Source organism: Macaca thibetana, chromosome 14, assembly GCF_024542745.1.
Source record: "Macaca thibetana thibetana isolate TM-01 chromosome 14, ASM2454274v1, whole genome shotgun sequence".
NCBI classification, from domain to species: domain Eukaryota; kingdom Metazoa; phylum Chordata; class Mammalia; order Primates; family Cercopithecidae; genus Macaca; species Macaca thibetana.
The window spans coordinates 121263250-121287439 of record NC_065591.1 but is presented as its reverse complement, the minus strand read 5'-3'; the positions used below and the strand labels follow the sequence as shown (position 1 = coordinate 121287439).

The following is a 24190-nucleotide window of genomic DNA, read 5'->3' as shown; positions in this document are numbered from 1 at the left end:
TCAAAACATATAAAACTCTCAGCTCACTGTATATTATTTCACAAGAGTATATCAACATACAGAAATATAGGACAGCAAGGAAAAAAAGCTATGAATTAATGTCATCCCATCCGTCATTCCCCTTTAGTTCCTGATCTGCACTTCTTTCTCTTGCTCAGTTACTATATTTTCTGCTCTGCCATTCTGATTTTTTTTACTAAGTCCAGAGAAATGCTTGCTAGATTTCTTTTTTGTTTTTTGGAAGGAAAAAAACCCGAAGCCCACACATGCAGTGAAGTTGTAGATGCACAAACACAGTCCAGCCGTAGTTGTACTTGCATTTTTGAATGAGCAGGGTTACTGGTTTTGGTACAAGGTTCCTTGTGGCAAAGCAAAAGCCATATGTATTTGGTTTTTGGAGGTCAGTCTTAGTTGAGCTATTTTGTTTTTTTTTTTTCTCTCACACATTCTAAAAAGCAGGGCTATGTATTTTTTCATCTTTTCTATCCAGATTGGTAATGACCAACTGAAGGGAAGTCTTCCAATCCAATTGGTAATGTAACTATTTTTCTCTCCTCTAATGCTGCCTGCTCAGTTGGAGCTGCAGGTAGGTTTGTTTCCTGTGTTTCACATAACAGAATGTTACTTAAGTGTTTGCCTGACCTGCTGTTCTTTGCAACCTGTACTTACTAAATCCTGGTGGAAACCACAATTTGGTTGCTACAGTAAATGCAAATTAATGAAATAATGATAATTTAATTGTAAATAGATCAATGAATAAATTGTGGGCTGCAGGTTCCTCATATACAAAATGAAGGGTAGGACTAAGTGATCTCCAAGGTCCCTTCCAGCGCTAAAACCATTGGAATAACTTCTGTTGAGTTCTAACTGTCTATTTGGCACTGTGCTGGGTACACAATAGAATTTTCACTTGAGCTTGCAGTCTAAGTAGGAAATCAGTACTAATGTAGGGGAGTTTACGGTTAGGTGTTAAATGTGAAAGTATAACTTGGAAGAGTGAAAAGTCGAAGTAAAATAGAGGAGTCGGGATAATTCCTGGCTGAGGTGAGACTTAGACCAGCCCTTGAAAGAGAGAGAGGAGGAAGGTAGACTGTTTCAAAGAATGATAGCTTTAGGATCACAGGCCCAGACACAGGAGGTTCTTGCTGTGGTTCGGACAGTGCAGACATGAGCCTGGCCCTAGCAAGGGTGCACTGGAAGGACAGTGCAGAGTGAGCTGAGTTGGGCAGGGATGGCCAACCAAAGGCTTTGAAAGTGGGCAGACAATTGTCCAAAGGAAAGTTGTTTAAAAGACCCCAAAACTGCCAGGCATGGTGGCTCACGCCTATAATCTCAGCACTTTGGGAAGCTGAGGCAGGTGGATTGCTTGAGCCCAGGAGTTTGAGACCAACCTGGGCAATGTGGTGAAACCCTGTCTCTACTAAAAAAAAAAAATACAAAAAATAGCTGGACACGGTGGCACGCACCTGTAGTCTCAGCTACTCGGGAGGCTGAGATGAGAGAATCCTCTGAGCCTGGGAAGTTGAGGCTGCAGGGAGCTGTGATCGTGCCACTGCACTCCAGCCTGAGTGATGGAGTGAGACCCTGTCTCAAAAAAAAAAAGCCCCCCAAACCCCAAATCGACAAATATGATTGTTTGATTTCCTTTTTGTGTCAGGATTAAATTAGTATGAAAATTGATTAATAATTTAGGTTCTTTTAGCTATTAATATCAAACTTTAGAAGCATTTTAGTCAGGCATGGTGGCATATACTTATAAGTCTCAGCTACCCTGGAGGCTGAGGTGGGAGGAGTGCTTGAGTCCAGGAGGTCAAGGCTGCGGTTAGCTATGATCATGCCACAGCACTCCAGACTGGGTGATGTAGCAAGACTCCATCTCTAAAAAACAAACCAAAAAACCCCCTAAACTTTAGAAACATTTTATAATCTTTGTCTACAAATAATCCGTTGTCTCAGAATTCACTGCAATGTGAGTTGAATCCCAAATCACAGAGTTTAGCAACAATATGATTTTGGTATCCCTAGAGTAGCTGATATATATTTATAGTGTGGTGGATTGCCTGATGAACTCAGGAAGCAGAAGAACTAGAGTGGATCTATGTGCTCTTTCCAACATTTTTCATGATTTCTTCTAGAAATGTGTACGGGCTGTGGCTCTGAGCTACAGAAGACACCTTAGAACAGAAATGGCCTGCAAATGGGTCAAGGGATGGGAACAGTTTCAGCATTTTTACGACCTTGTAACGATTCTATTAGTATCATTAGATCAGAGAAATATAATCTACTTGAGTATAGACAATGTTCAGGGCTCCATGGAAATTGAAAAGATGATAAGGTTTGTCAATAGAGCCAAGAAAGTGGAGCCAGGTGGTGGCTCAGTTTAAATCAAGTGTCTGAAGGTACTCGCGCTAATCAGAAATGACAGAAGACCGATTAGCATAATGGATCAAAACAAAACTGAGTTCTGGATTTGGCACCTGAGGAGAAATGGCATCCTCAGCGGGACCACAATCAATGTGCATTGTGTCTGTTCTTGGACACTTCAGTGAACGTAGATAAAGGAAAAGATTCCTACATGGCAAAAGTGCTCTAAATCTTGTACCTTTGAACCTCAGAATAGTATTGGTTCATCTGCAGTATTTCTGTAAAGTTTTGAAAGTAGACAAAATAGTAAAGCTTTTATGTAAAATTAGGATCCAGATGGAGTAAAAAGATGAGGTGGCTGCTGAACTGTGCACAGATGTGAAAGCAAGCCCTGTGGCTGATTTGAGAACAAAACTATGCTTTTTTTTTTTTTGAGACAGAGTCCACTGCAACCTCCACCTCCCAGGTTCAAGTGATTCTCCTGCTTCAGCCTCCCAAGCAGCTGGGTTTACAGCCCTGGGGTTACAGGTGACTGCTAACACGCCTGGCTAATTTTTGAATTTTTGGTAGAGACAGGGTTTTACCACGTTGGCCAAGCTGGTCTCAAGCTCCTGACCTCAGGTGATCTGTCCGCCTCGGCCTCCTGAAATGCTGGGATTACAGGTGTGGGCCACCGTGCCCAGCCAAGAAAGACCTATTCTTAAAAATCTCTGCAGATGCTATAGAAAAATCCTTGAAATCATTTTTTTTAGTTTCATATGAAATATATTTCACTGATTCTCAAACTACTTTTGAAGACTTCCTATAAGCTAAGCAGCTTATTAAGGAATCTGGATATAAAGGAGAATAAAGTATGACACATCCCCTGAGGCAGCCCCATGAGCTGAAGAAGACAACAGAATTGCTGTTTATCTACTCAACATAAGTGATTAGGTAGCAGCTTAAAAATCTTTCTCCTAGCCCTGTTAGGGAAGCCCTGAGAAGGAAATTTCGTGTTACATAGTAATTATGTCTAGAAATTTCACTGAATCAAAAGTATTTTGTTTTCCTCACATGATGATTTCACATTAAATTTAGTTTAAAAGTTGATGCTTACAAGTAATTTGAAGTTAAGAGTGTAAGCATTGTTCACTGCACTTTCTTCATTACACAAATCGCACTAAGATCTCCATTAATCCTTCAATTACTGTTCGTTTATAGCTACATAGGCTCAGCCATTCACAGACATACTTGAAAGATTCCCCCACCCCCCACCCCTGCCTTGTAGCAATCTAGAGCGTTCCCTCAGTGTTTTGAGGAACTCATGAATGAATCTTCATTATAAGCGTAACTGAAAGATTGATTGATTCTGCATTCTCCGTGTGAGAGATGATTTTGTCGATCTGCTCTCAGCAGAGCATGAGTAGTTTTCCCAGTAGTGGTGATGGGTTTGCACCGAGTACCCATGCTCTCCCACTTGGGTTCCCTATAACAACTGCATGAATTTACAAGATGGCTAATCAGCATTACAAGTGCAATCTGTGCCTGAAAACAAACAGCAGAATTGCCTGGTCTAGGCAGGGAACAGTGTGATGAGCTTAACTTTGTTAGCATGGCATTCTAACCAGTAGAACTAACTAGCTATGCTGGGACCTTATCTTCTGTTTTCTAAGTAGAAAGTGATGAAATGCTTATATTCCATTTATGACGTGTGCTCATGTCTCATTCACATAAATCTGAATCCTTTTCAGTTCTTTTTCTTGAATTGAGATCTATAATTCTCATGGCATAAAATTTACCCTTTAAAGTGGTTTTTAGAATATTCTGAAGTTGTGCAATCTTCACCACTCTCTAATTCCAGAACACTTTCATCACCCCCAAAAGAAACCTGGTATCTATCACCCCCAAAAGATGCCTGGTATCCATTTCCTTCTCCACCCTGCCACTGGCAAGGACTACCCTTCAATTCTTTTTATTGTCTTTTTTTTCCCCTAAACGTTTTAATCAAGCTTCAAATTCTTTTTCTCATGGATTTCAACAAGTAACATTTGGCTGACTTGCTCCAGCCTGATTCCTGCATGTGTGACTTACCCTAAGTCTTTTCCTCCAAATCTTCCATTTTTATCCTGTTCCAGTGTGGGATTTGTTTTATTATACAAGTCTTCTATTGGGAACACTTTTTTTGTGTTACTTAAACCCTTTCAAAAGAAAACCCACATACATAGATGTAAAACAAAACACAAAAACGTTTCGTCTTTTCAAGATGAACTTCTTTGAGGATGGCTTCATTTTCAGTGTCTTCACCAGAAAAATCTTTCAACTGTGTGTGTCCTAGAGTTGAACTTCTATGGGAAGTCTGTGATTGCAGAGATCGTCCTCTCTTTCTCTGTAAAAGTGTGATCCAGTTGCACTCTTAATTTCATCACTAAATGATCACATTTGTGTGTGTCTTTCAGAATGCAGCTCTTCAGCATCTGTTTATTCGGAAGTCCTTCCGGCCTTTTAAATGCTTGCAGTGTGGGAAGGCCTTCCGGGAAAAGGACAAACTGGACCAGCACTTGCGCTTCCATGGGCGGGAGGGGAACTGCCCACTGACCTGTGACCTCTGTAACAAGGGCTTCATCAGCAGCGCGTCCTTGGAGAGCCACATGAAGCTCCACTCAGACCAGAAGACTTACTCTTGCATTTTTTGCCCAGAATCCTTTGACCGCCTTGATTTGTTGAAAGATCATGTGGCCATTCATATCAATGATGGCTACTTCACCTGCCCAACTTGTAAGAAACGGTTCCCAGATTTTATCCAGGTGAGTGTCTACTACTGAGATTCCTGTCTGCTTCCTTCTTTTGGTAAAAGAAACTTCGATTTTTGGAAAACCGAGACTGCCCAGCACCTGCATTTTCATCCCTTCTTTGAAACAACTTTACAATTGAGAACAATATTTCTTCAATCAAACTACTTTTATAAACAAAAGATCATTATGACCCTTAATTGTCCAGATCAGACATTGACATTAAAGTGTTTCAGTTATATTACAAGTAATAAACACCCAGATCTGTTATAATTTTTAAAAAATCTTTCATAATCCATGTAAATATCTATTGCTTATAAAATATACAGAGCCTGTAGAAGACATACTCCCATTTCTGAGGGGCTGGGAACATCCCTACTACTACTGTGGTTTCCTGCTTGCTTTAACCAAGGCCATGCGTTTTGGAAGGAAACAAAGAGAAAGTTGGTCTATAATATACTTTTGTATCAAGAACCCACCGCCTCCTCCCCTGTAGTGTATTCTTTGTTGGAGCAAAATGGGTGAAGATAAATTTCAGAATACTCATGATTTCATTTGGACTTTACATGATAAGATTTTCCTATGCCTGTCAGTGAATAATGAAACATTTTCTAAAAATACACCTTTTCAATTACCAAAGGAAAAGAAGACGAGGATTTACTTTTAGTTCTGCTAGTGTTGAGAGTCTTGGAGATTTTCTCACTTCACACAAACTAGTAGAAAGGTTGCTTTAAGGCATAATTTAATGGCAAAAGAAACTCCAAAAATAATGAAGCAAACTGTCTTATAGGAATAGTTTGATAGGACTCACTACTTAGCTTCCTTCGTCAGCTCTTCTTCGTTGGATATATGTGGCTAAGAGAGTTCAGAAGCCCTATTCCTTTATTTGTCTAAAAGTAAGGGAAGTAAGTCCCAGTTGAGAAATGGCGCCAGCGTCATGTTGCTCTCATAAACCGGTAATGTCTTCTGTATCCACTCATTCATGTCTTTAATTCTTCAGAACTTGATTTTATAAGAAGATGTAAAAGCATCAAAAGGGGCTAAATTGCTTTTATGCAGATTAAAGCTGGAGAAAAGTAAGGAAGAACTGGTTTTTGTCTTCCTGTAGATCCTTTTTAGCAAGATTCATTTAAACCCAAGGAACTTTTACTTTTTATCTTTAAAAAATGGGCTCCAAGCAAGCACTCTCCCTCCTCTCTCTCTCTCATGTTTCAAGTTGTTGGGGAGGTTAGGATTTCTGAGGCTTTCTGGATACTTGTTTTGTTTCTTTGTGACAGGGACAGTATGTGTTATTGAGGCCAATTATCACATCTGATTGGATTCCTCGGCGGGGGTTGATGAAAACCCATGGTAATGCATTTGGCTCCCTCTAGCGTTCACAAGCTGCCTTTGGTCATTTCCTTTGGTGCCTGTGTCCCCTGAGTTTTCCCATGGTTTTTACTGCCAGGTGAAAAAACACGTGCGCAGCTTCCACTCAGAAAAGATCTACCAGTGCACAGAGTGTGACAAGGCCTTCTGTCGCCCCGATAAACTGCGACTCCACATGCTCCGGCATTCGGACCGCAAAGACTTCCTGTGTTCCACCTGTGGGAAGCAATTTAAGGTATGACACCAAGACACAGCCCAAGGTGGTTCTCGTGGCCACTGGAATTATAGCAAGCTGAGGGTAAATGCCTGTTCAGTTCATCAGTTTTTCACCCACTTCTGATGAACTGGACCTGAGATGCACTTTGGGCCTTGTGTTTGACTTAGTTATAAAATTAAGGGGGAAAACTTACTGTCTCAAAATAGTTAATTCAAATCCCCAAACAAGTAGAGTGAAAATGCATCTCCTAAAAGAATCCAAATGTATAATGACAAGTATAACTAAATTGCTATTGAGATTTCCTGACAGACCAATACCTTTACTTAACGTTCAGGTCAAGAGGTTTTTGTTGAGCACTGATTAAGTACAAGAGCCAGTAATTGAGCCTCGCAGGCAGCAGGACTCTCATCTAACACAGGTGGGAAATCCGAAGAGTGCTGAGAAGGCTTAGACTGCTTTGGAGAATGTTAATGACCTCAAAGATTAAAGTAGAACATTATAAGTGTCGGTAACCTACCTGGAACTTAGAAGAAGCCAAGCAAAACCCTGCAGGGGACCCAGAAATAAAAGTTAAATAAATAAATGTAAAAACAATGAAAGATGCTTCATTGGGAAATCAGGTGATTCTGCAAAACTGTCATCGGAAGATATTCTACTGAATATGATTGTAGGCCACACTCTCATAGAAACTGGAAAAGAATCAGAAATGGATTCAGGAGAGGAAAGCTAAGGGTATATTTGTAACAGATGCAAAGAAATTAAAGAGAAATAGAATTTTCAAAGCTTGTTTTATGGTAGTGTGTTATAAAATATAATCTAATGCCTTTTAATATATAGTAGCACAATTTAGAATTGTGTAGCGAACTCCAATGTGAAAAGTATAAATAGGTCTGGGATTTTTCTGTTTTTTTAAAAAAAATCATATCTAAAAGGATTCCTGTTTTGTGATACTGTTTGGCCATCCATCCATCCCATCCAGCCAATGTTTTTTGATTTTTCATTTTGTGCCAGATACCATATTTTAACACCTTGGAATATTTCTTTAAAATTTCTTTTCTTGCTTTCATTTTCTCTTTTACTTTGACCCAGCATATTCAACACAGTTCAATCAGGGAAGCAAAGCCGCTGTGAGTGTCACAGAAGATTTTCTTATAGGACTGAGAACTGAATTATAGGAGAAGATGGAGAAGTAGGGAAGCTGGGAGGTCGGAAGTCAGCAGTATGCCCACAGAAGCACTGGTCTGGGTGGTCCAATGGGAACTTACCTGGGAATCTAGGAACCAGGCCCTTCCACCTGCGGTGGGGGCCGGGAAGGAGAGCTGGTACGGTCTGTGGAAGACTGTGTCGCTGCATCTGGTGGCGGATATGGAGCTGGCCAGCAGGGCTGCCAGTCAGGAAGACATCTGTGGCTGGGTGGGAAAGAGAGGATAAGTAGGGACCCACAGGTACCTCTGTGTGACACTGTCTAGAGCAGCATGGAGCTGCTTCCTTTCCACCTTCCAGGCTGGTATGAGTTTCTGTTTGGCTAACCCAACTCGGAACCATGCTGGGAAGGAGACTCCCTTCAAATGTAGTTCCCCTTAGCCAAGTTGACCCAGCACAAAACCACTACCACCTACCTTCCTGGCATATTTTCAAACTAGAATCAGAGTAATTTTTCTGGAGAACAGCTCTGATGTCATGTCCTTTCTGAAAAACTCTTTAATAGCTCTTCATGCAGATAAATCCCGAAGTTCTTGTTACTTCTGAGATGCTACAAGATCTGGCTCCTGCCAGCCTCTCTGGTTCCCGCCTCCCTGTGCACTCAGGGTGACCTGAACTCCATAGCTTTACCCAAGTGTGGCGTACTCTCTCTTCTTGGGCCTTTGTTTGCACTTGCTCTCACTCCTCGTCCTGACTTGAAACGCACTTTCAAACTATCATATTCCTTTACCTGGCTAATGTCACTTCATATGGGGCATTTTCTGATCCCTGGATTAAGTGCTGCTTCTCCCATGAATTCCCACAGGGCCTTTTGCTGGTGACCCTGTCATAGCATTTGTGTATTGCATTTGCCTGTCCTGCTAAGTGTAAGCTCCATGAGGGCAGCATTGAAGTCAAGGTGGGACCTTCTGACTTTAGGGAGTTCACACTAGAATAGAGAAAAGAATAAAGTGGCTAGGCGCGGTGGCTCACCCCTATAATCCCAGCACTTTGGGAGGCTGAGGCAGGCAGATCACCTGAGGTCAGGAGTTTGAGACCAGCCTGACCAACATGGAGAAACCCCATCTCTACTAAAAATATAAAAGTAGCCGGTCGCGGTGGCACATGACTGTTATCCCAGCTACTCAGGAGGCTGAGGCAGGAGAAAAACTTGAACCTGGGAGGCGGAGGCTGCGGTGAGTTGAGATCGCGCGATTGTACCCCAGCCTGGGCAACAGAGTGAGACTCCATCTCAACAATGCCGTGAGAGGGATTCACTGATTTGGGGTATAGGGGAGACCTCATGGATACGGTGACACTTTTGAATCCACTCATGGGTAGGAAAGACTTTGCCAGCTAGGGAAGGGGAGAGGTGAGGAGTGACGGAGGGATATCGGCATCTCAAGCAGAGGGAGCAGCAGGGAGTAACAATGCCACGTTCAGGAGATGGGGAGAAGGGGAGTGATGGAGGGTGTGGCAAGAGGAAGCCAGGGAAGCAGGTTAAACTAGCGCGCTGTGCTAAGTCATCAGACTTACCAGGAAGTGAGCCCTAAGTGTTTCAGAGCTGGGCTAATTCAGGTGGAGGCAGTGGGTGTGGAGAAGACGGGCTGTGTTCAAGACAGGCGTCATGGGAAGCTGACCAGACCTTGCACTTGGATGAAAGGCGGAAGGGTAGACAACGAGGAATGGAGATTTGCAGCTCGAGAGGCTAGATGTTTAGCAGCACCACTGATACGAAAAAGCACGACTTAGGCAGAAGGAGTGGGGGCAGATAGCGGATTTGGTTTGGGGGATGTTAGGATGGAAAGGCCTCATGGAGATTTGGCATCCAACAAATGTGTGCCTGTCACGATGTGCATAGCATGGTGTGGTATTTGTGTTAGGCTTTGAAATTTACGTGATGATTCGGTTAAGGTAAATTGGTTGTTTAAAGGGAATAGACAGGGGAACTAGTAAACATTGATGCTTAGGAAAAAGTGGGAATGCGAGAGGAGTTGGAGGAAGAGGAAAAGAAAAAATAGCGGCAGTGCAGCAGTGCTTTGTCATCGTATTACACTAAAGAAAAATACCGTCATTTAGGGCAGTGTCCTTAATTCAAATCCTACTGCAGCCTACAAAGCTCTGAACATTCCCTCCTGGGCTTTCCAGAAATGAAGGTGGGTGGGATAGGAAGAAAGAGCAGTTGGGTCATATGCATTGTAGCAGAAGAGGCAGGTGGGTGAGGGAGGTCCGGCAGTGGAGCTGGGCCCTTAGCCTGCTCCCCGATACTTGGTAGGCACTCAAGGAATATTTGTTGAGTAAGTGTGCTGGAAAATGAAGTCCTTAAAAAAGTCCCTGTACCAAAAGGTGGGAAGAACTGGTTTGTAGAAAGGCTCAGAGTCTCTACAGGACTAATAACAATTCATTCATGTGTCCCAGAGCAGAGAGCCTCACTGGATCAGGGAGCTGGCACTTTGTTTGTATTCAGGATGGGCTCTGCCTAATTCTCTCCATGGACTCACATCAGCATGTGTCACTAAATAGTGAAACCGGGAGCTGAGCCCTGGGCCCCATGCTCCATCATAATGAACAATGGATTTGTTTACTTGAACTTCTAATTCTGTAAGGTGAGAAGTTCTAAATCCATAAGATAGAGATTCTCACTTAAATTCTTTTGGGATTTAGAAAAATATAATGTTTGCTGAAATGTGTGGGAATTGAGTATACGCTGGTTTTTTTTTTGAGAGAGTCTTGCTCTGTTGCCCAGGCTAGAGTGCAGTGGCGCAGTCTCAGCTCAGTGCAACCTCCGCCTCCTGGGTTCAAGTGATTCTCCTGCCTCAGCTTCCTGAGTAGCTGGGAGTACGTGCGCCACCACACCCAGCTAATTTTGTATTTTTTGTAGAGACAGGATTTCACCGTGTTGGCCAGGCTGGTCTCAAACTCCTGACATGAGGCGATCCGCCCGCATCAGCCTCCCAAAGTGCTAGGATTACAGGCATGAGCCACTGCACCCGGCCTACGCATGGCTTCTAAAATCTAGTATTACCTATTATCAATTTGTCTTCTTTTATACCAGGCTTATTCCATGTTCTCTTTAATTCTTTAATGCACGGTCTTTATTCTCAAAAGTCGGTATGTATCTTTCCTATTTAATGGTCATTTTAAACCAAGGTTCATTGGAATGCACATATTTGCTAGTGAACAGAGTAACTCCCAGGCACTTTTAACACGTCTTTCAATGTCCTAGTGTTCCAGCAACTCAAATGTCTCTTGGAGGCTTGTGGCTACTGCTAATTTGTATTGATTTTTACAATTATCCCTTCAATTAAAAATGTTCTACCACCATGTCTACCCTGTTTTCAAAAATTCTCTCCAAATAGCGAAAAGACAAACTACGGGAACACATGCAGAGGATGCATAACCCTGAGAGGGAGGCCAAGAAAGCTGACCGCATCAGCCGCTCCAAGACATTCAAGCCCCGCATCACGTCCACAGACTACGACAGCTTCACGTTCAAGTGCCGCCTGTGCATGATGGGCTTCCGCCGGCGCGGCATGCTGGTCAGTGCCAAGTGGCCGCGGGTTCCTCTGTCTTCCCAGCACACCTCATTTCTGTCGATGATGGTGACTTTTGTGTTGTATTCTGTCCTAAGTCATATTGATCAATGGTTTTGTCAATGTCCGGGGAAGAAACAGAGGCAAACAATTCCCAGTTTGGAGTTCTGTCTTTTCTAGCCTCTCTTTGCCCTCTTGCTGCTTTTTGGGTCAATTCTTGCAAGAGGCTTTTTTTTTTTTTTTTTTTTAAATCACTTTTCCTTACTAGTTTTGTTTTTCTTTACCCATCTCAATCTCTGCTGTCACCTTATTTTATTTCCCTCTTTTGTGTCCCTGAATGTATTTTCTTGTGGGGTGTTTGCCTTCTCCCCAGCTGTTCCCTTTTATTTTATTTTATCTTATTTATTTATTTTTGAGATGGAGTTTCACTGTTGTTGCCCTGGCTGGAGTGAAATGGCGTGATCTCGGCTCACTGCAACCTCCCCCTCACAGGTTCAAGTGATTCTCCTGCTTCAGCCTCCTGAGTAGCTGGGATTACAAGTGCCCACCACCATGCCTGGCTAATTTTTGTATTTCATGGTGAAACAGGGTTTCACCATGTTGGACAGGCTGGTCTCAAACTCCTGACCTCAGGTGATCCACCCTCCTCAGCCTCCCAGAATGCTGGGATTACAGGCGTCAGCCACTGCGCCCAGCCCCCAGCTGTTTCCTTTTAATGTCGCTCCTTTCCAGATATCAAACAGCAGTAGAAGGAAGCTTTCCATCAAAGCAGGGTATGTGCATCTAGATTAGCTGAAGTATCAGGACAGCCAGTGCTCTGCTCTCAACTCATTTTGACCTTGTTACAGGTGCAGAATATATTTCTGCCAGGAGCTGGAAAGTCATAGAGCAATATTTAAAAATCAGAACCTTGGTCTGTATCTCATTCCATGTTCTTAGTAAGGCTAGGGCATTAAATAATGAAAGACATGTTTGCATGAGGAGAACTCACCAAAGAAATTCATATCAGTGTAATTTTCCTTTTTCCAATAGTAGTTCTTTCAGCCAAAGACTGTTGATGGCTGAATTCACCACAGAGAGTTCACCTTCAGTTGTCTGGTGAATTATTAACTCCTGTTAACCCCGACTGTGAGTGCTTTGGTGTCAGATGGGGTCTGGTGATGCTGGTCCTGGCCAAATGCCTTATTGTTTTGGGGCATTGCTTCAGAGAATTTCAGCTTCTGGCGGTCATTATCAGAGGCATTTGTGTAGCTTCCGTTTGGTTAATGGGATCTCTTTTTCTCATTTGTTCTTTGTTTTCACTTTAGGTAAATCACTTGTCAAAGAGACACCCAGACATGAAGATAGAAGAGGTGCCAGAGTTAACTCTACCCATCATAAAACCCAATCGTGACTACTTTTGTCAGTATTGCGATAAGGTAAAAGGGAAATATTCGTGCTGGTGTGCCACTGGGGCTCCTGCTTAGAGCTGACTCGTCCGCATTTATAAATATATGCTATGATTTGTTTGTTGCTCTGACCAGATGGTTCCCTGTCTCTCTGTAGTCTCCATTCAGACAAGAAAGGACTACAAATGCAGCCTAATTTTAAGCCAATTTTTTTTTCTTAAGAAGTAGTTGACTTCATTTTTCTTACTGTCCCTTCTCTCTGTGATTTTTGTTACACAAGAAGAGGCTTATTACTGAGTGCCTAGTGTATGAATTAATTTCAAATTCCTAGGTTCTAAAATGAGAGCATTTATCATATGACCTATAACATATATGGTACATTGGGGGTTTCTATAAGGTGGGGAGGGGTTGGGAAAGCTTCGTGGTGGAGTACTCTACTTGTACTCCATTATTTTTGTGTAGTTTCAGAAAAGACACAGAATATATATTTGTTGTTCCACCATAATATCCTTTCTTTCTTTTTGAGATGGAGTCTTGCTCTGTCACCCAGGCTGGAGTGCAGTGGCATGATCTCGGCTCACTGTAACCTCTGCCTCCTGGGTTCAAGCGATTCTCCTGCCTCAGCCTCCAGAGTAGCTGGGATTACAGGCGCCCGCCACCACACTCAGCTAATTTTTGTATTTTTAGTAGAGATGGGGTTTCACCATGTTGGCCAGGAAGATCCGCCCTCAGGTGATCCGCCCACCTCGGCCTCCCAAAGTGCTGGGATTATAGGAATGAGCCACCACGCCTGGCCATCCTTTCCTTATATAATGTAGCTATATCAGCTTAAAAGTGAGAAACATTTTTTAACATAGATTCCCACTATAGATAGCAGTTGCTATTGACGTTGCCGTTTGGAAGATTCTCTGACTCCTGGTCTTCAGCTGCATACGTAGTATGAGAGCTTTCACAGGCAGCTCTCATATGAGGTGGATGGGCCTTGAAAACAATTACCTTCCTGTGTCTGTGTGTCATATCCAAATTTTAAACTTTAGGATAAAGGGTACTTTCACAGTTATTATCTTAGATTTATGGATTAAAGAAACCTGGCATATCTACATTATGTTCTTATTTTATTCTAATTTATGGTATATGCTTGTTGTCCTTCCATAGATCTGTTAATATACGTATTCATATATTTTATTTGGGTCTACTTCAATACTTTTCCTCAATGTCTTATAATGAAATTGTTAGTTTGCTTTAAGCAAGAAAGTGGAACCGTATACTGCTTTCATGGCAGGCACTTACATTCGCAGGTTTATAAAAGCGCCAGCAAGCGCAAAGCCCACATTCTGAAGAACCACCCAGGAGCAGAGCTCCCACCAAGCATCCGGAAGCTCCGGCCCGCTGGTCCCGGAGAGCCAGACCCCATGCTGAGCACACACACCCAGCTGACGGGCACCATTGCCACCCCTCCCGTCTGCTGTCCCCACTGCTCCAAGCAGTACAGCAGCAAGGTAGGGACGGTCTCTGACTAAAGCCGAGGTCAAAACAGCCACGTAGGGAATCTCTTAAGGGAAGACGTCCTCTCATCCACATGGTCTGGGCGGCTCCTTCTGAGTTGACGGGGACTGAAAGAGCTGTTGTCCTAGTCACCGTAAACAGGGACCACAGCAGAGAATGGAAGGAGAATACTGTGGACCTCCCCCAGAATTAGTGCCATACCGCAGCCCAAGCAGCTGGCTGTTTGCCTTTTCCCTTGGCCTGCGGAGGGCCTCACGTTTGAATGTTCTGTGCTTGTGGTTGGTGAGTTCAGGCTTATGGAAGCACCGCATAGAGGGTTAAGCGGTGGCTTTACAAAGGAGGTGGTTTTGGCTGGGGGGATTGTGACTGTTGCTGCAGGTACTAGTTGGGGGGATTGTTGAGACCTTGCTGGTGGTGTGAGACCAGGTGAGGCTTTACTTCATTCCCACCCTCTTTCCTGCTTTCATAGCATTATGTTACCCCAGGAAGTACAGGCATAGAGTCGGTGTTGCTCTGACCTTTCTTTTTGTAAGACATAAGATAAAAGACTTTAGGAATCTTTGGAGGATTTACATATGAGAAAAATGGAAAATCACAAATTCTAATAATAATTCTTGTTTTTTGCCTTGCTTTTTCAGACCAAGATGGTCCAGCACATTCGAAAGAAGCATCCGGAGTTCGCCCAACTCTCCAACACCATACACACACCACTGACGACAGCTGTGATCAGTGCCACCCCAGCGGTTTTAACTACAGACAGCGCCACCGGAGAGACTGTGGTGACGACGGACCTGCTCACCCAAGCAATGACAGAACTGTCCCAGACCTTGACGACAGACTACCGAACGCCACAAGGGGATTACCAGAGAATTCAGTACATCCCTGTGTCGCAGTCGGCGTCTGGCCTCCAGCAGCCTCAGCACATACAGCTTCAAGTGGTGCAAGTGGCCCCGGTACTGCGTGCCTCGGGTTTCCCTTTGCCTTATGAATGCCGTGTTGCCACTAGCACCTCATTCTCCGATCTGGGGCTGGGATCTATGTAATGTCCTTCTGCGTGGAAGTTCTGAGCCTTGGGCTTCCCCTTTCAGGCTGATGAGGCCTCTGGCCTTAGCAGTGTAAGAGATTTCTGTCTGTGGTAGTCAGGAAATTTTAGGCTCCAGCATATACAAGCCTCCTGTGCTATGGCAGGACAGTAGCCACAGCACCTGTTTCTGATCCTCCTCTGAATCCTTATCTTTTACCATCCTGGTTGGCTGCTTTGTAATGAGCCAGTTTGATGAATCATGACCTGCATATCAAATGTCTTATATCAAAGAGAGGTTGTAAAGAATAATATTGATGGCTGGGTACAGTGGCTCACACCTGTAACCCGAGCACTTTGGGAGGCCAAGGTGGGCAGATCACTTGAGGTCAGGAGTTCAAGACCAGGCTGGCCAACATGGCAAAACCCCGTCTCTACTAAAAATACGAAAATTAGCCTGGTATGGTGGTGGATGCCTGTAATCCCAGCTACTCAGGAGGCTGGGGCAGGAGAAGTGCTTGAACCTGGGAGGCGGAGGTTGCAGTGAGCCGAGATCACACCATTGCACTCCAGCCTGGGCGACAGAGTGAGACTCCATCTCAAAAAAAAAAAAAAAGGAATAATGTTGATTCAATCTCTGCGTATCAGTCAGTGCCTTTGTAGTATAGAGGTATAACTGTGTTCCTTCTACCAGATAATGAATAACTCATTCTTATTGACTAAGGAACTAAATGAAAGTGATTCTCCCAGAACTATTGTTTCATTTAATTACACTGAGGAGAAGTGTCCCCAAGGCACAAATGAACAAACTTGTTGCTTTGAAATCATTTGGTCTCTGAAAATTTAAAACTAACATGGGAACAGGAGATTGGAAGTTGCCACTGTCATTGACTATTCTTTGTCTTGTTTTTCTTATGGAGGGTTTTTAACTTCAGACTTTGGAGAAACCTATATGAGTCCCTGAAGTTGCCTGTAAATTATGATGTATAGGTATACTTTTCTAGAAAAAGGGCCTGTACTTTAGCTACTTTTTCAAAGATGTTTATGATACATAAAAGGTTAAGAACCACGGTTGTAGTAGGTTAATGGTGACAAACTAAAAGCACATTTTCTTCTTTGATCTCTTTTAATTGATAAAGGGTAGATCATTAAATGTAACTGAAAGTTTTGATTCCTGACAACTTCTTTTTCAGCTTATTGTCAGGAACTATCTTTCCTCTCTCTCCTTCTCTTCCAGAATCTAATAACATTAGTGGCTTATGTGTTAGAAGCACATTTCTTTTAAACGATCTTTTTCTATCCTGTTTTCTGGCTTGGTCTAGGTGTGGGCTATCTGCGAGTGCAGCATTGGAGCTGAAATCCCTTCCATTCTTCTATTTCTGTTGGCATATATTGGGATATTGTTTTTGCTTTTTTTTTTGAGACAGGGTCTCACTCTGTCACCCAGCCTGGAGTGCAGTGGCACAATCATGGCTCACTGCAGCCTCTGCCTCCCAGGCTCAGATATTCCTCCCACCTCAGCCTTATCAGTAGCTGGGATTACAGGCATGCCACCATGCCTGGCTAATTTTTTTTTTTTTTTTTTGAGATGGAGTCTTGCTCTGTTGCCCAGGCTAGGGTCTAGTGGCACGATTTCAGCTCACTGCAACCTCTGCCTCCCAGGTTTAAGTGATTCTCCTGCCTTAGCCTCCTGAGTAGCTGGGATTATAGGTGCTCACCACCACACCCAACTAATTTTTGTATTTTTAGTGGAGACAGGGTTTCACTCTATTGGTCAGGTTTGGCTTGAACTCCTGACCTCAAGTGATCCCCCCGCCTCAGCCTCCCAAAGTGCTGGGATTACAGGGGTGAGCTACTATACCTGGCCGCCTGACTAATTTTTATATTTTTTTTGTAGAGACAGGGTTTTGCCATGTTGCCCAGGCTGGTCTCGAACTCCTGGGCTCAAGTGATCCACCCGCTTTGGCCTCCCAAAGTGCTGGGATTATAGGCATGAGCCACTGCACCCGGCCAGGATATTGTTTTTAACTAAACCTTTTCTCTGGAAGGATTTCCCTTAATCTCAATCAATATATATCTGGTTTCTGGGCCTGTTTTCTCTCCTTCCAGGCCACTTCCCCTCACCAGTCACAGCAGTCCACTGTGGATGTTGGCCAGCTCCATGATCCTCAGCCCTACCCCCAGCACGCCATCCAGGTGCAGCACATCCAGGTCAGCGAGCCTACCGCCTCGGCCCCGTCCTCTGCCCAGGTACCCTGCTCCACAGACTATTTGGCGGTGTTAGCATGGCCTCAGGGACTATCAGAGTTAATGAGAGGGAGGACATTCCCTTCAGACCTAGTCTCCTCAGCTACTGAGATACTGTTATTTTTGGATTTTTATTGAAGGATTTACCTTTGCCTCCAAGTTTTATATTGGTATTGTGGACACACATTAAGCTATTAGCTGTTTCTGCCCTCATAGAGTCCTGTGCTATGACATCCTAGAAACAACAGTGGTCTTTGCTTTCCATTCTAAATGCAATGGCTAAGTGGCTTCTCTGGTTTGGAACAGTGGCTTTGTGGAGTATTATGGTATATTGTATGATACTGTGTTTGTGTACTTGAGTCTGGAATTGAGATACATAGATACGTTCTCGGAGTTCAGAGAGGGAGAGATTAGGTTTAGGAGGGAGTCCAGGGCATTTTTGTAGAAGTGGTCTTTGAGGTCTTGGAGGAGGGGTACGGTTCTGAAACAGGGTTATTCTGTTTGGATTACTAACAGGAAATGATGTTTGGAAAGGAAGCCGGGTGGGTAGTTTGGAGCAGAATTGCAGGTGGCAGGCTGGAGACCTCTGGCCTCATTCTGTTGTCAGGAGTGGGCCTCTCCACTCACCTGTGCTGAACTCCACCAGCCAGGTGGGATTAATCAGTGCTGGTGAATGGAAATGATGAACTTTGAGTTCCATTTCATGTTGTGTTCCAGATTAGTTTTGTGACACAGGGAAGTTACTTCACCTCCCATTATTTTTAACCTTGTATAATGTAGGTAATTATATTTTCTTTCATTTATCTTTCTAACAGTTGATTGAAATTAATTTTTTTGCATACTCTGGTAGAGAATCCTTTGAAAACAAATTAGAATTTCATAGTTATGCTTGCTTTTCATTGATTTTATTCTTTTAAAATATTACTTTTAATAATAGCAACGATAGGCTGGGCGCGGTGCCTCATGCCTGTAATCCCAGCACTTTGGGAGGCTGAGGGGGGCCGATCACCTGAGGTCGGGAGTTTGAGACCAGCCTAACCAACATGGAGAAACCCCGTCTCTACTAAAAATACAAAATTAGCCGGGCGTGGTGGTGCATGCCTATAATCCCAGCTACTCAGGAGGCTGAGGCAGGAGAATAGCTTGAACTCGGGGACCAGAGGTTGCAGTGAGCCGAGATCGTGCCGTTGCACTCCAGCCTGGGCAATAAGAGCAAAACTCCATCTCAAAAAAAAAAAAAAAAAAAAAAAAAAAAGCAATGATAGTTTCAGCATTATAATTCATATTAGTCTGATTTACCGCCTTCAGTTATTTGTGAGTCTTCACTATATTAGAAGTTCATAATTCCCTACCATTGCTTTCTCTTTCTCCCCAGGTATCTGGGCAGCCGTTGAGTCCCTCAGCCCAGCAGGCTCAGCAGGGGCTCAGCCCCTCCCACATCCAGGGCAGCTCTTCCACACAGGGGCAGGCCCTGCAGCAGCAGCAGCAGCAGAGTTCCTCTGTGCAGCACACGTACCTGCCCAGTGCTTGGAATTCCTTCCGTGGCTATTGTAAGTAAGAAGGGACGATGCCGTGTCGGTCAGGGGTGGGAGATCTCCAGCCATGTGTCATACTTTCTTCAGCTTATGATAGATTTTTAAAGTATCTATTGACCGTTTTGTACACTCTCTAGTTCATGTACTTCAATGAGTTTCATGACAAAACTCAAGGTGTAGCATTCTGATTTCACGGAGATACCCTGTTAGGACATTTTTGAAACGCCAGGTGTATCGCTGGAGGAAGCATAGCTATGTAATTAAATGGTAAGATAGATGGATATAGGCTATGTTGAGTCACCCCTTCCACCAATATTTTTAGAATGCCTGTGTATCAATCACTGTACTAGACCCTGGCCATACCAAGAATAATATTCTCATTAGTATCAGTAACACCACACAATAATAATGTTAACCAACTTTCATTAAGCTCTTACTGTATGGCCAGGAATGATTCCGTACCATATATATCACAGTTAGTATTCACAACAACCTATAAGTACAATTGTTATTTGCATTTTACAGACAAGGCAATTTCCACACACTCACTTTTCCAAGAGCTAGTAAACAGAGGATTGGAGCCCAGGCAGTTTGGCTTCAGAGTGTACACTCTACACCACCCCACTGTGCTGCTGACCGTCATCTAGTAAAGGAGAGAGATATATGAGTGGTTGATTCCAAAACCCTGAGATTCGTGCTATGGAAACAGTAACAGGCTGGCTGACAGGTCGGAGTAGGTGAACCCCTTGGTGGGGAAACAGCTTTGGGTTGCAGGCCAGGAAGTATGAGACCTTTGTCATGGAAGGTGTGGAAGGAGTAGCAGACGTAACAGACCTCAGCAGTAGAAACTAGGAGGAATAGGTGCTGAGAAGGGAAAGGGTCAGTATTGATCTTTCTTCTACTGTTGATTTATTTTGGGGGGGGCCCATCTTTGTCATGATTGATCCTTGGCTATGTTACATAGATTTGCTGTGGAGTCAGGCTCAAACTCTACCATCTAGTTTATTTTTACAGTCAATATTCTTTTTTTTTTTTTTGAGATGGGGTCTCGCTCTGTTGCCCAGGCTGGAGTGCAGTGGCACAATCTTGGCTCACTGCAAGCTCCGCCTCCTGGGTTCAAGCATTTCTCCTGCCTCAGCCTCCCGAGGAGCTGGGATTACAGGCACGGGCCACCAAGCCCAGCTAATTTTTGTATTTTTAGTAGAGACGGGGTTTCACAATGTTGGCCAGGCTGGTCTCGAACTCCTGACCTCAGGTGATCCGCCCACCTTAGCCTTCCAAAGTGCTGGGATTACAGGCATGAGCCACTGCGCCCGGCCACAATCTGTACTCTTAAACACTGGACGTCACAACAAGGGCTGGGTCTAGTTTCCACTCAGGGAAGGATTCTCTTACCACTAGAATCTGGTGAATAGACTGACCTCTGTACTCAGTATAATTTCTGTGAAAGAAAGTGAAGTGGGCTGGGTGTTGTGGATCGTGCCTGCAATCCCAGCACTTTGGAGACCAAGGTGGGCGGATCACTTGAGGTCAGGAGTTTGAGACCAGCCTGGCCAACATGGTGAAACCCCATCTCTACTAAAAATACAAAAAACTTTAGCCAGATGTGGTGGTGGGTGGCTGTAATCTCAGCTACTCAGGAGGCTGAGGCAGAAAGATCGTGCCACTGCCCTCCAGCCTGGGTGACAGAGCTAGACTCCATCTCAAAAAAGAAAAAAAAAAGTGGAGTGATGAAGATACTCATGGTAAAAATAGGATGAGCTAGCATTCTAACCTGTAAAAAAGATTCTGGGACTGAAATTTATTAGGGAAAAATATAAAAATATACAAAAGTAGAGAGAGTGTAACAAACCATCCTGTACCCATTGTCCAGCCTCCGCAGTTGCCAACTTACACCCAACCTTGTCTCATATATGCGCCAATCATTATCTCCCATCCTCCAACTGGATAATGATCCATCATATCACCTCATCCATAAATATTTTGGTATATCTCTAAAAGAAAAAGACTATTTGAGATAGGGTTTTGCTCTGTATTCCAGGCTGGAGAATGCAGTGGCGTGATCATGGCTCACTGCAGCCTTGACCTGGACTCAAGTGATCCACCCACTTTGGCCTCCCCAAGTGCTGGGTTTACAGATGTGAGCCACCATGTGTAGTCTAATTTTAAAACAATTTTTTAGAGCGAAGATCTCACTACATTGCTAAGTTGATCTCAAACTCCTGGGCTCAAGTGATCCTCCCGCCTTGGGCTCCCAAAGTGCTAGTATTACAGGCATAAGCCATCATGCTCAGCTGAAAAAAACTATTTTTTAAAAGCACAACTCCATACAACATTGTCACACCTAAAAAGAGATGACAGTAATTTTTCTTTCTTTATTTTTTAAGAGAGGGGGTCTTGTCTATCACCCAGTCTGGAATACAGTGATGTCATTATAGCTCACTGCAGCCTCCAACTCCTTGGCTCAAGCCATTCTCCTGCCCTAGCCTCCCAGTAGCTAGGACTACAGGCACATACCACCATGCTTTGCCAATTTTTTTTCCTTTAAATTTTTCAGTAGAGATGAGATCTCGCTGTGTTGCCCAGGCTGGTTTTGAAACTTCTGGGCTCAAGTGATCTTCCTATCTTGGCCTCCCAAAGTGCTAGGATGATAGGCGTGAGCCCCTGTGCCCAGCCAACAGTAATTCTTTAATACCCACAAATACATTTAAAATGCCCAGTCAGGGTTTTTATATTTCTATGATTGTCTCAGAAATTTTTAAAAAAATAGTCTGTTTACTCAGCCAGGCTCAGTGGCTTACGCCTGTAATCCCAGCACTTTGGGAGGCCGAGGCAGGCAGATCACGAGGTCAGGAGTTCAAGACCAGCCTCTCCAACATAGTGAAACCTCGCCTGTACTAAAAATACAAAAATTAGCTGGGCATGGTAGTGCTCACCTGTAGTCCCAGTTACTCAGGAGGCTGAGGCAGGAGAATCACTTGAACCCAGGAGGTGAAGGTTGTGGTGCGCCGAGATCACGCCACTGCACTCCAGCCCAGGCATCAGAGCGAGACTCCATCTCAAACAAAAAAAGTTGGTTTACTCATATTGGGTTCCAAATAAGGGCCATACATTGCAATTGATGATGACTTTTGAGTTTCTTTTAATGTATGTGTTCACTATTTTAAGTTATAATTTCTGTGTTGAGGAAACCGGGTCGTTTGTGCTGTTTTCCACATTCTGGATTTTGCTGGTGGGATTCCCATGTTACCGTGCAGTGAATATGTGCTCTTCTGTTCCTTTCATTTCCTGTAGACTGGCAATTCGAGCTACAGGCTTGCTCAGGTGCAGTTTGTTTTTTGCCTCCTGATACTTCATAGCTGGTGTGTGTACTTCTATCAAGAGCACATAATGTTCAGGTGTCTCTCTTTTTGTGATGTTAGCAGCCATCAGTGTTTATTCCTTAGCTCCATTATTTCATTAGGGCTTGCAAAGTTGTGATATTCTTTTTTTTTTGAGATAGAGTCTTGCTTTGTCACTCAGGCCTAGAGTGCAGTGGTGCGATCTTGGTTCACTGCAACCTGCCTCCCAGGTTCAAGTGATTTTCCTGCCTCAGCCTCCCAAGTAGCTGGGACTACAGGCACCTGCCACCTTGCCTGGCTAATTTTTGTATTTTTAGTGGGGATGGGATTTCACCATGTTGGCCAGGCTGGTCTCGAACTCCTGACCTCAAGTGATCTGCCTGCCTCGGCCTCCCAAAGTGCTGGGATTACAGGCGTGAGTCCCTGTGCCTGGCCATGATTCTAGCACCTTATTCATTAATTAGCTAGAAAACTTTTATAAAGAAAAAAATTTTAACTACCAAGTTTCTCTCAGGTACAATTTGTACAAGAAAGGCAGGATAAATGCTTTAAATACCTGATTCATTTCCTTTGTTTACCAGTTTTCACAAAATGAATTGATTTCTTATGCTATCCAAGGTGATAGGGGTGTGTGTGCACGTCTTAGTGTGGTTTTGTACCCGTGGATTTCAACACCTGGTGTGTTTCAGCCCATTGCAGCTGTGATCCTTACCGATGCTCAAGTGATCCCCTCTCTGGCTTGTAGGAGCCTCTTCTAACTGGCTCCTGCATTACTCCCACATGACCCGATAGCCTTTCGTCACATCTTGTGTGCTGGGAAGACACAGTGCCCCACAATTGTCTCACAAGCTTTCTGCCCAGGTCTGGAATCAGCCATTTTCCCAAGAAAGTCTCATTCTTTTAGTAGAAAATATTATTTATCAACAAGATGCTAGGGTTGGCTTTATTTTTAATGTGCTCTAATAACACTGGTGGTGAAATAAAATTCAAGTTGGGTTAAATTATGAGAGCCAAGTGTGGATACATTTGTGTCACAAATTCAAATCTGAATATAAAAGATGAAAATATTGATTTAAAAGGTAACTCTTTTTGACTTATTTCAAGGTTTTAAAAATTGTTGAGTATTTGTCTTTGTGGATACTGAGAAGCCACATTTGAAGGGGAATGCACTGATTGTCTCTGACACTGGGTTGCTGCGTACCAGTCTCTTCTCAATTTGTAGCAGAGAAATCATATCATTGTAAGACTCTTGTGGCAAGCACATCAGTGGGGACTGTGGCTACTGGTTATGTTTTTATTTCTAAGATTTGTGTTAAATCTGAGACCACTGAACTATGAATATTTCCTGTTTTTTAGCATCTGAGATTCAAATGATGACCCTTCCCCCAGGTCAGTTTGTGATTACAGACAGTGGTGTGGCAACTCCAGTTACTACTGGCCAGGTGAAGGCGGTTACTCCGGTAAGCTGTGCTACTCGGTCGGGTTTTTCCTTTCCAACCTGTGGTGCTGTATAACTCTTATCACCACTTATCTTTTAATGATTGGCTTACTCTGTTTTCTCACAGTAGTTGATGAATTCTTTGAAAGCTGGGTCTTGGGTCTTATCGCTTTATCCTCAGTGCCCTATCCAGGAGACTAGGATATAGCAAATGCTCAATAAATATCTGTTTAATTAATAACTGTAATGGTCCTAGCTCCATCACTATGAGCCCATTTTTTT

At 43.5% G+C, this 24190-nt stretch overlaps 2 protein-coding genes across 5 annotated transcripts in view; one reads left to right on the top strand and one right to left on the bottom strand.

Annotated features, from left to right (window-relative positions):
• The window catches only part of APLP2 (amyloid beta precursor like protein 2), a 726249-nt gene that overhangs the window by 201322 nt on the left and 500737 nt on the right, over positions 1-24190 (bottom strand). The gene's annotated exons all lie outside the window — the stretch shown is intronic.
• The window catches only part of PRDM10 (PR/SET domain 10), a 100711-nt gene that overhangs the window by 70903 nt on the left and 5618 nt on the right, over positions 1-24190 (top strand). For 3 of the 4 annotated variants that reach the window (XR_007719161.1, XM_050755937.1, XM_050755940.1), the window contains exons 12-20: positions 4800-5147; positions 6580-6735; positions 11259-11438; positions 12740-12850; positions 14119-14319; positions 14965-15279; positions 17457-17597; positions 18970-19144; positions 23827-23930. Coding sequence is in view for 3 of the 4 variants with exons in the window: in XM_050755937.1 (XP_050611894.1) it covers positions 4800-5147; positions 6580-6735; positions 11259-11438; positions 12740-12850; positions 14119-14319; positions 14965-15279; positions 17457-17597; positions 18970-19144; positions 23827-23930 (1731 nt within the window). In the remaining variant the exon portion in view is untranslated. The remainder of the gene's footprint in view (positions 1-4799; positions 5148-6579; positions 6736-11258; positions 11439-12739; positions 12851-14118; positions 14320-14964; positions 15280-17456; positions 17598-18969; positions 19145-23826; positions 23931-24190) is intronic. The other variant, XM_050755938.1, reaches the window with a different exon arrangement.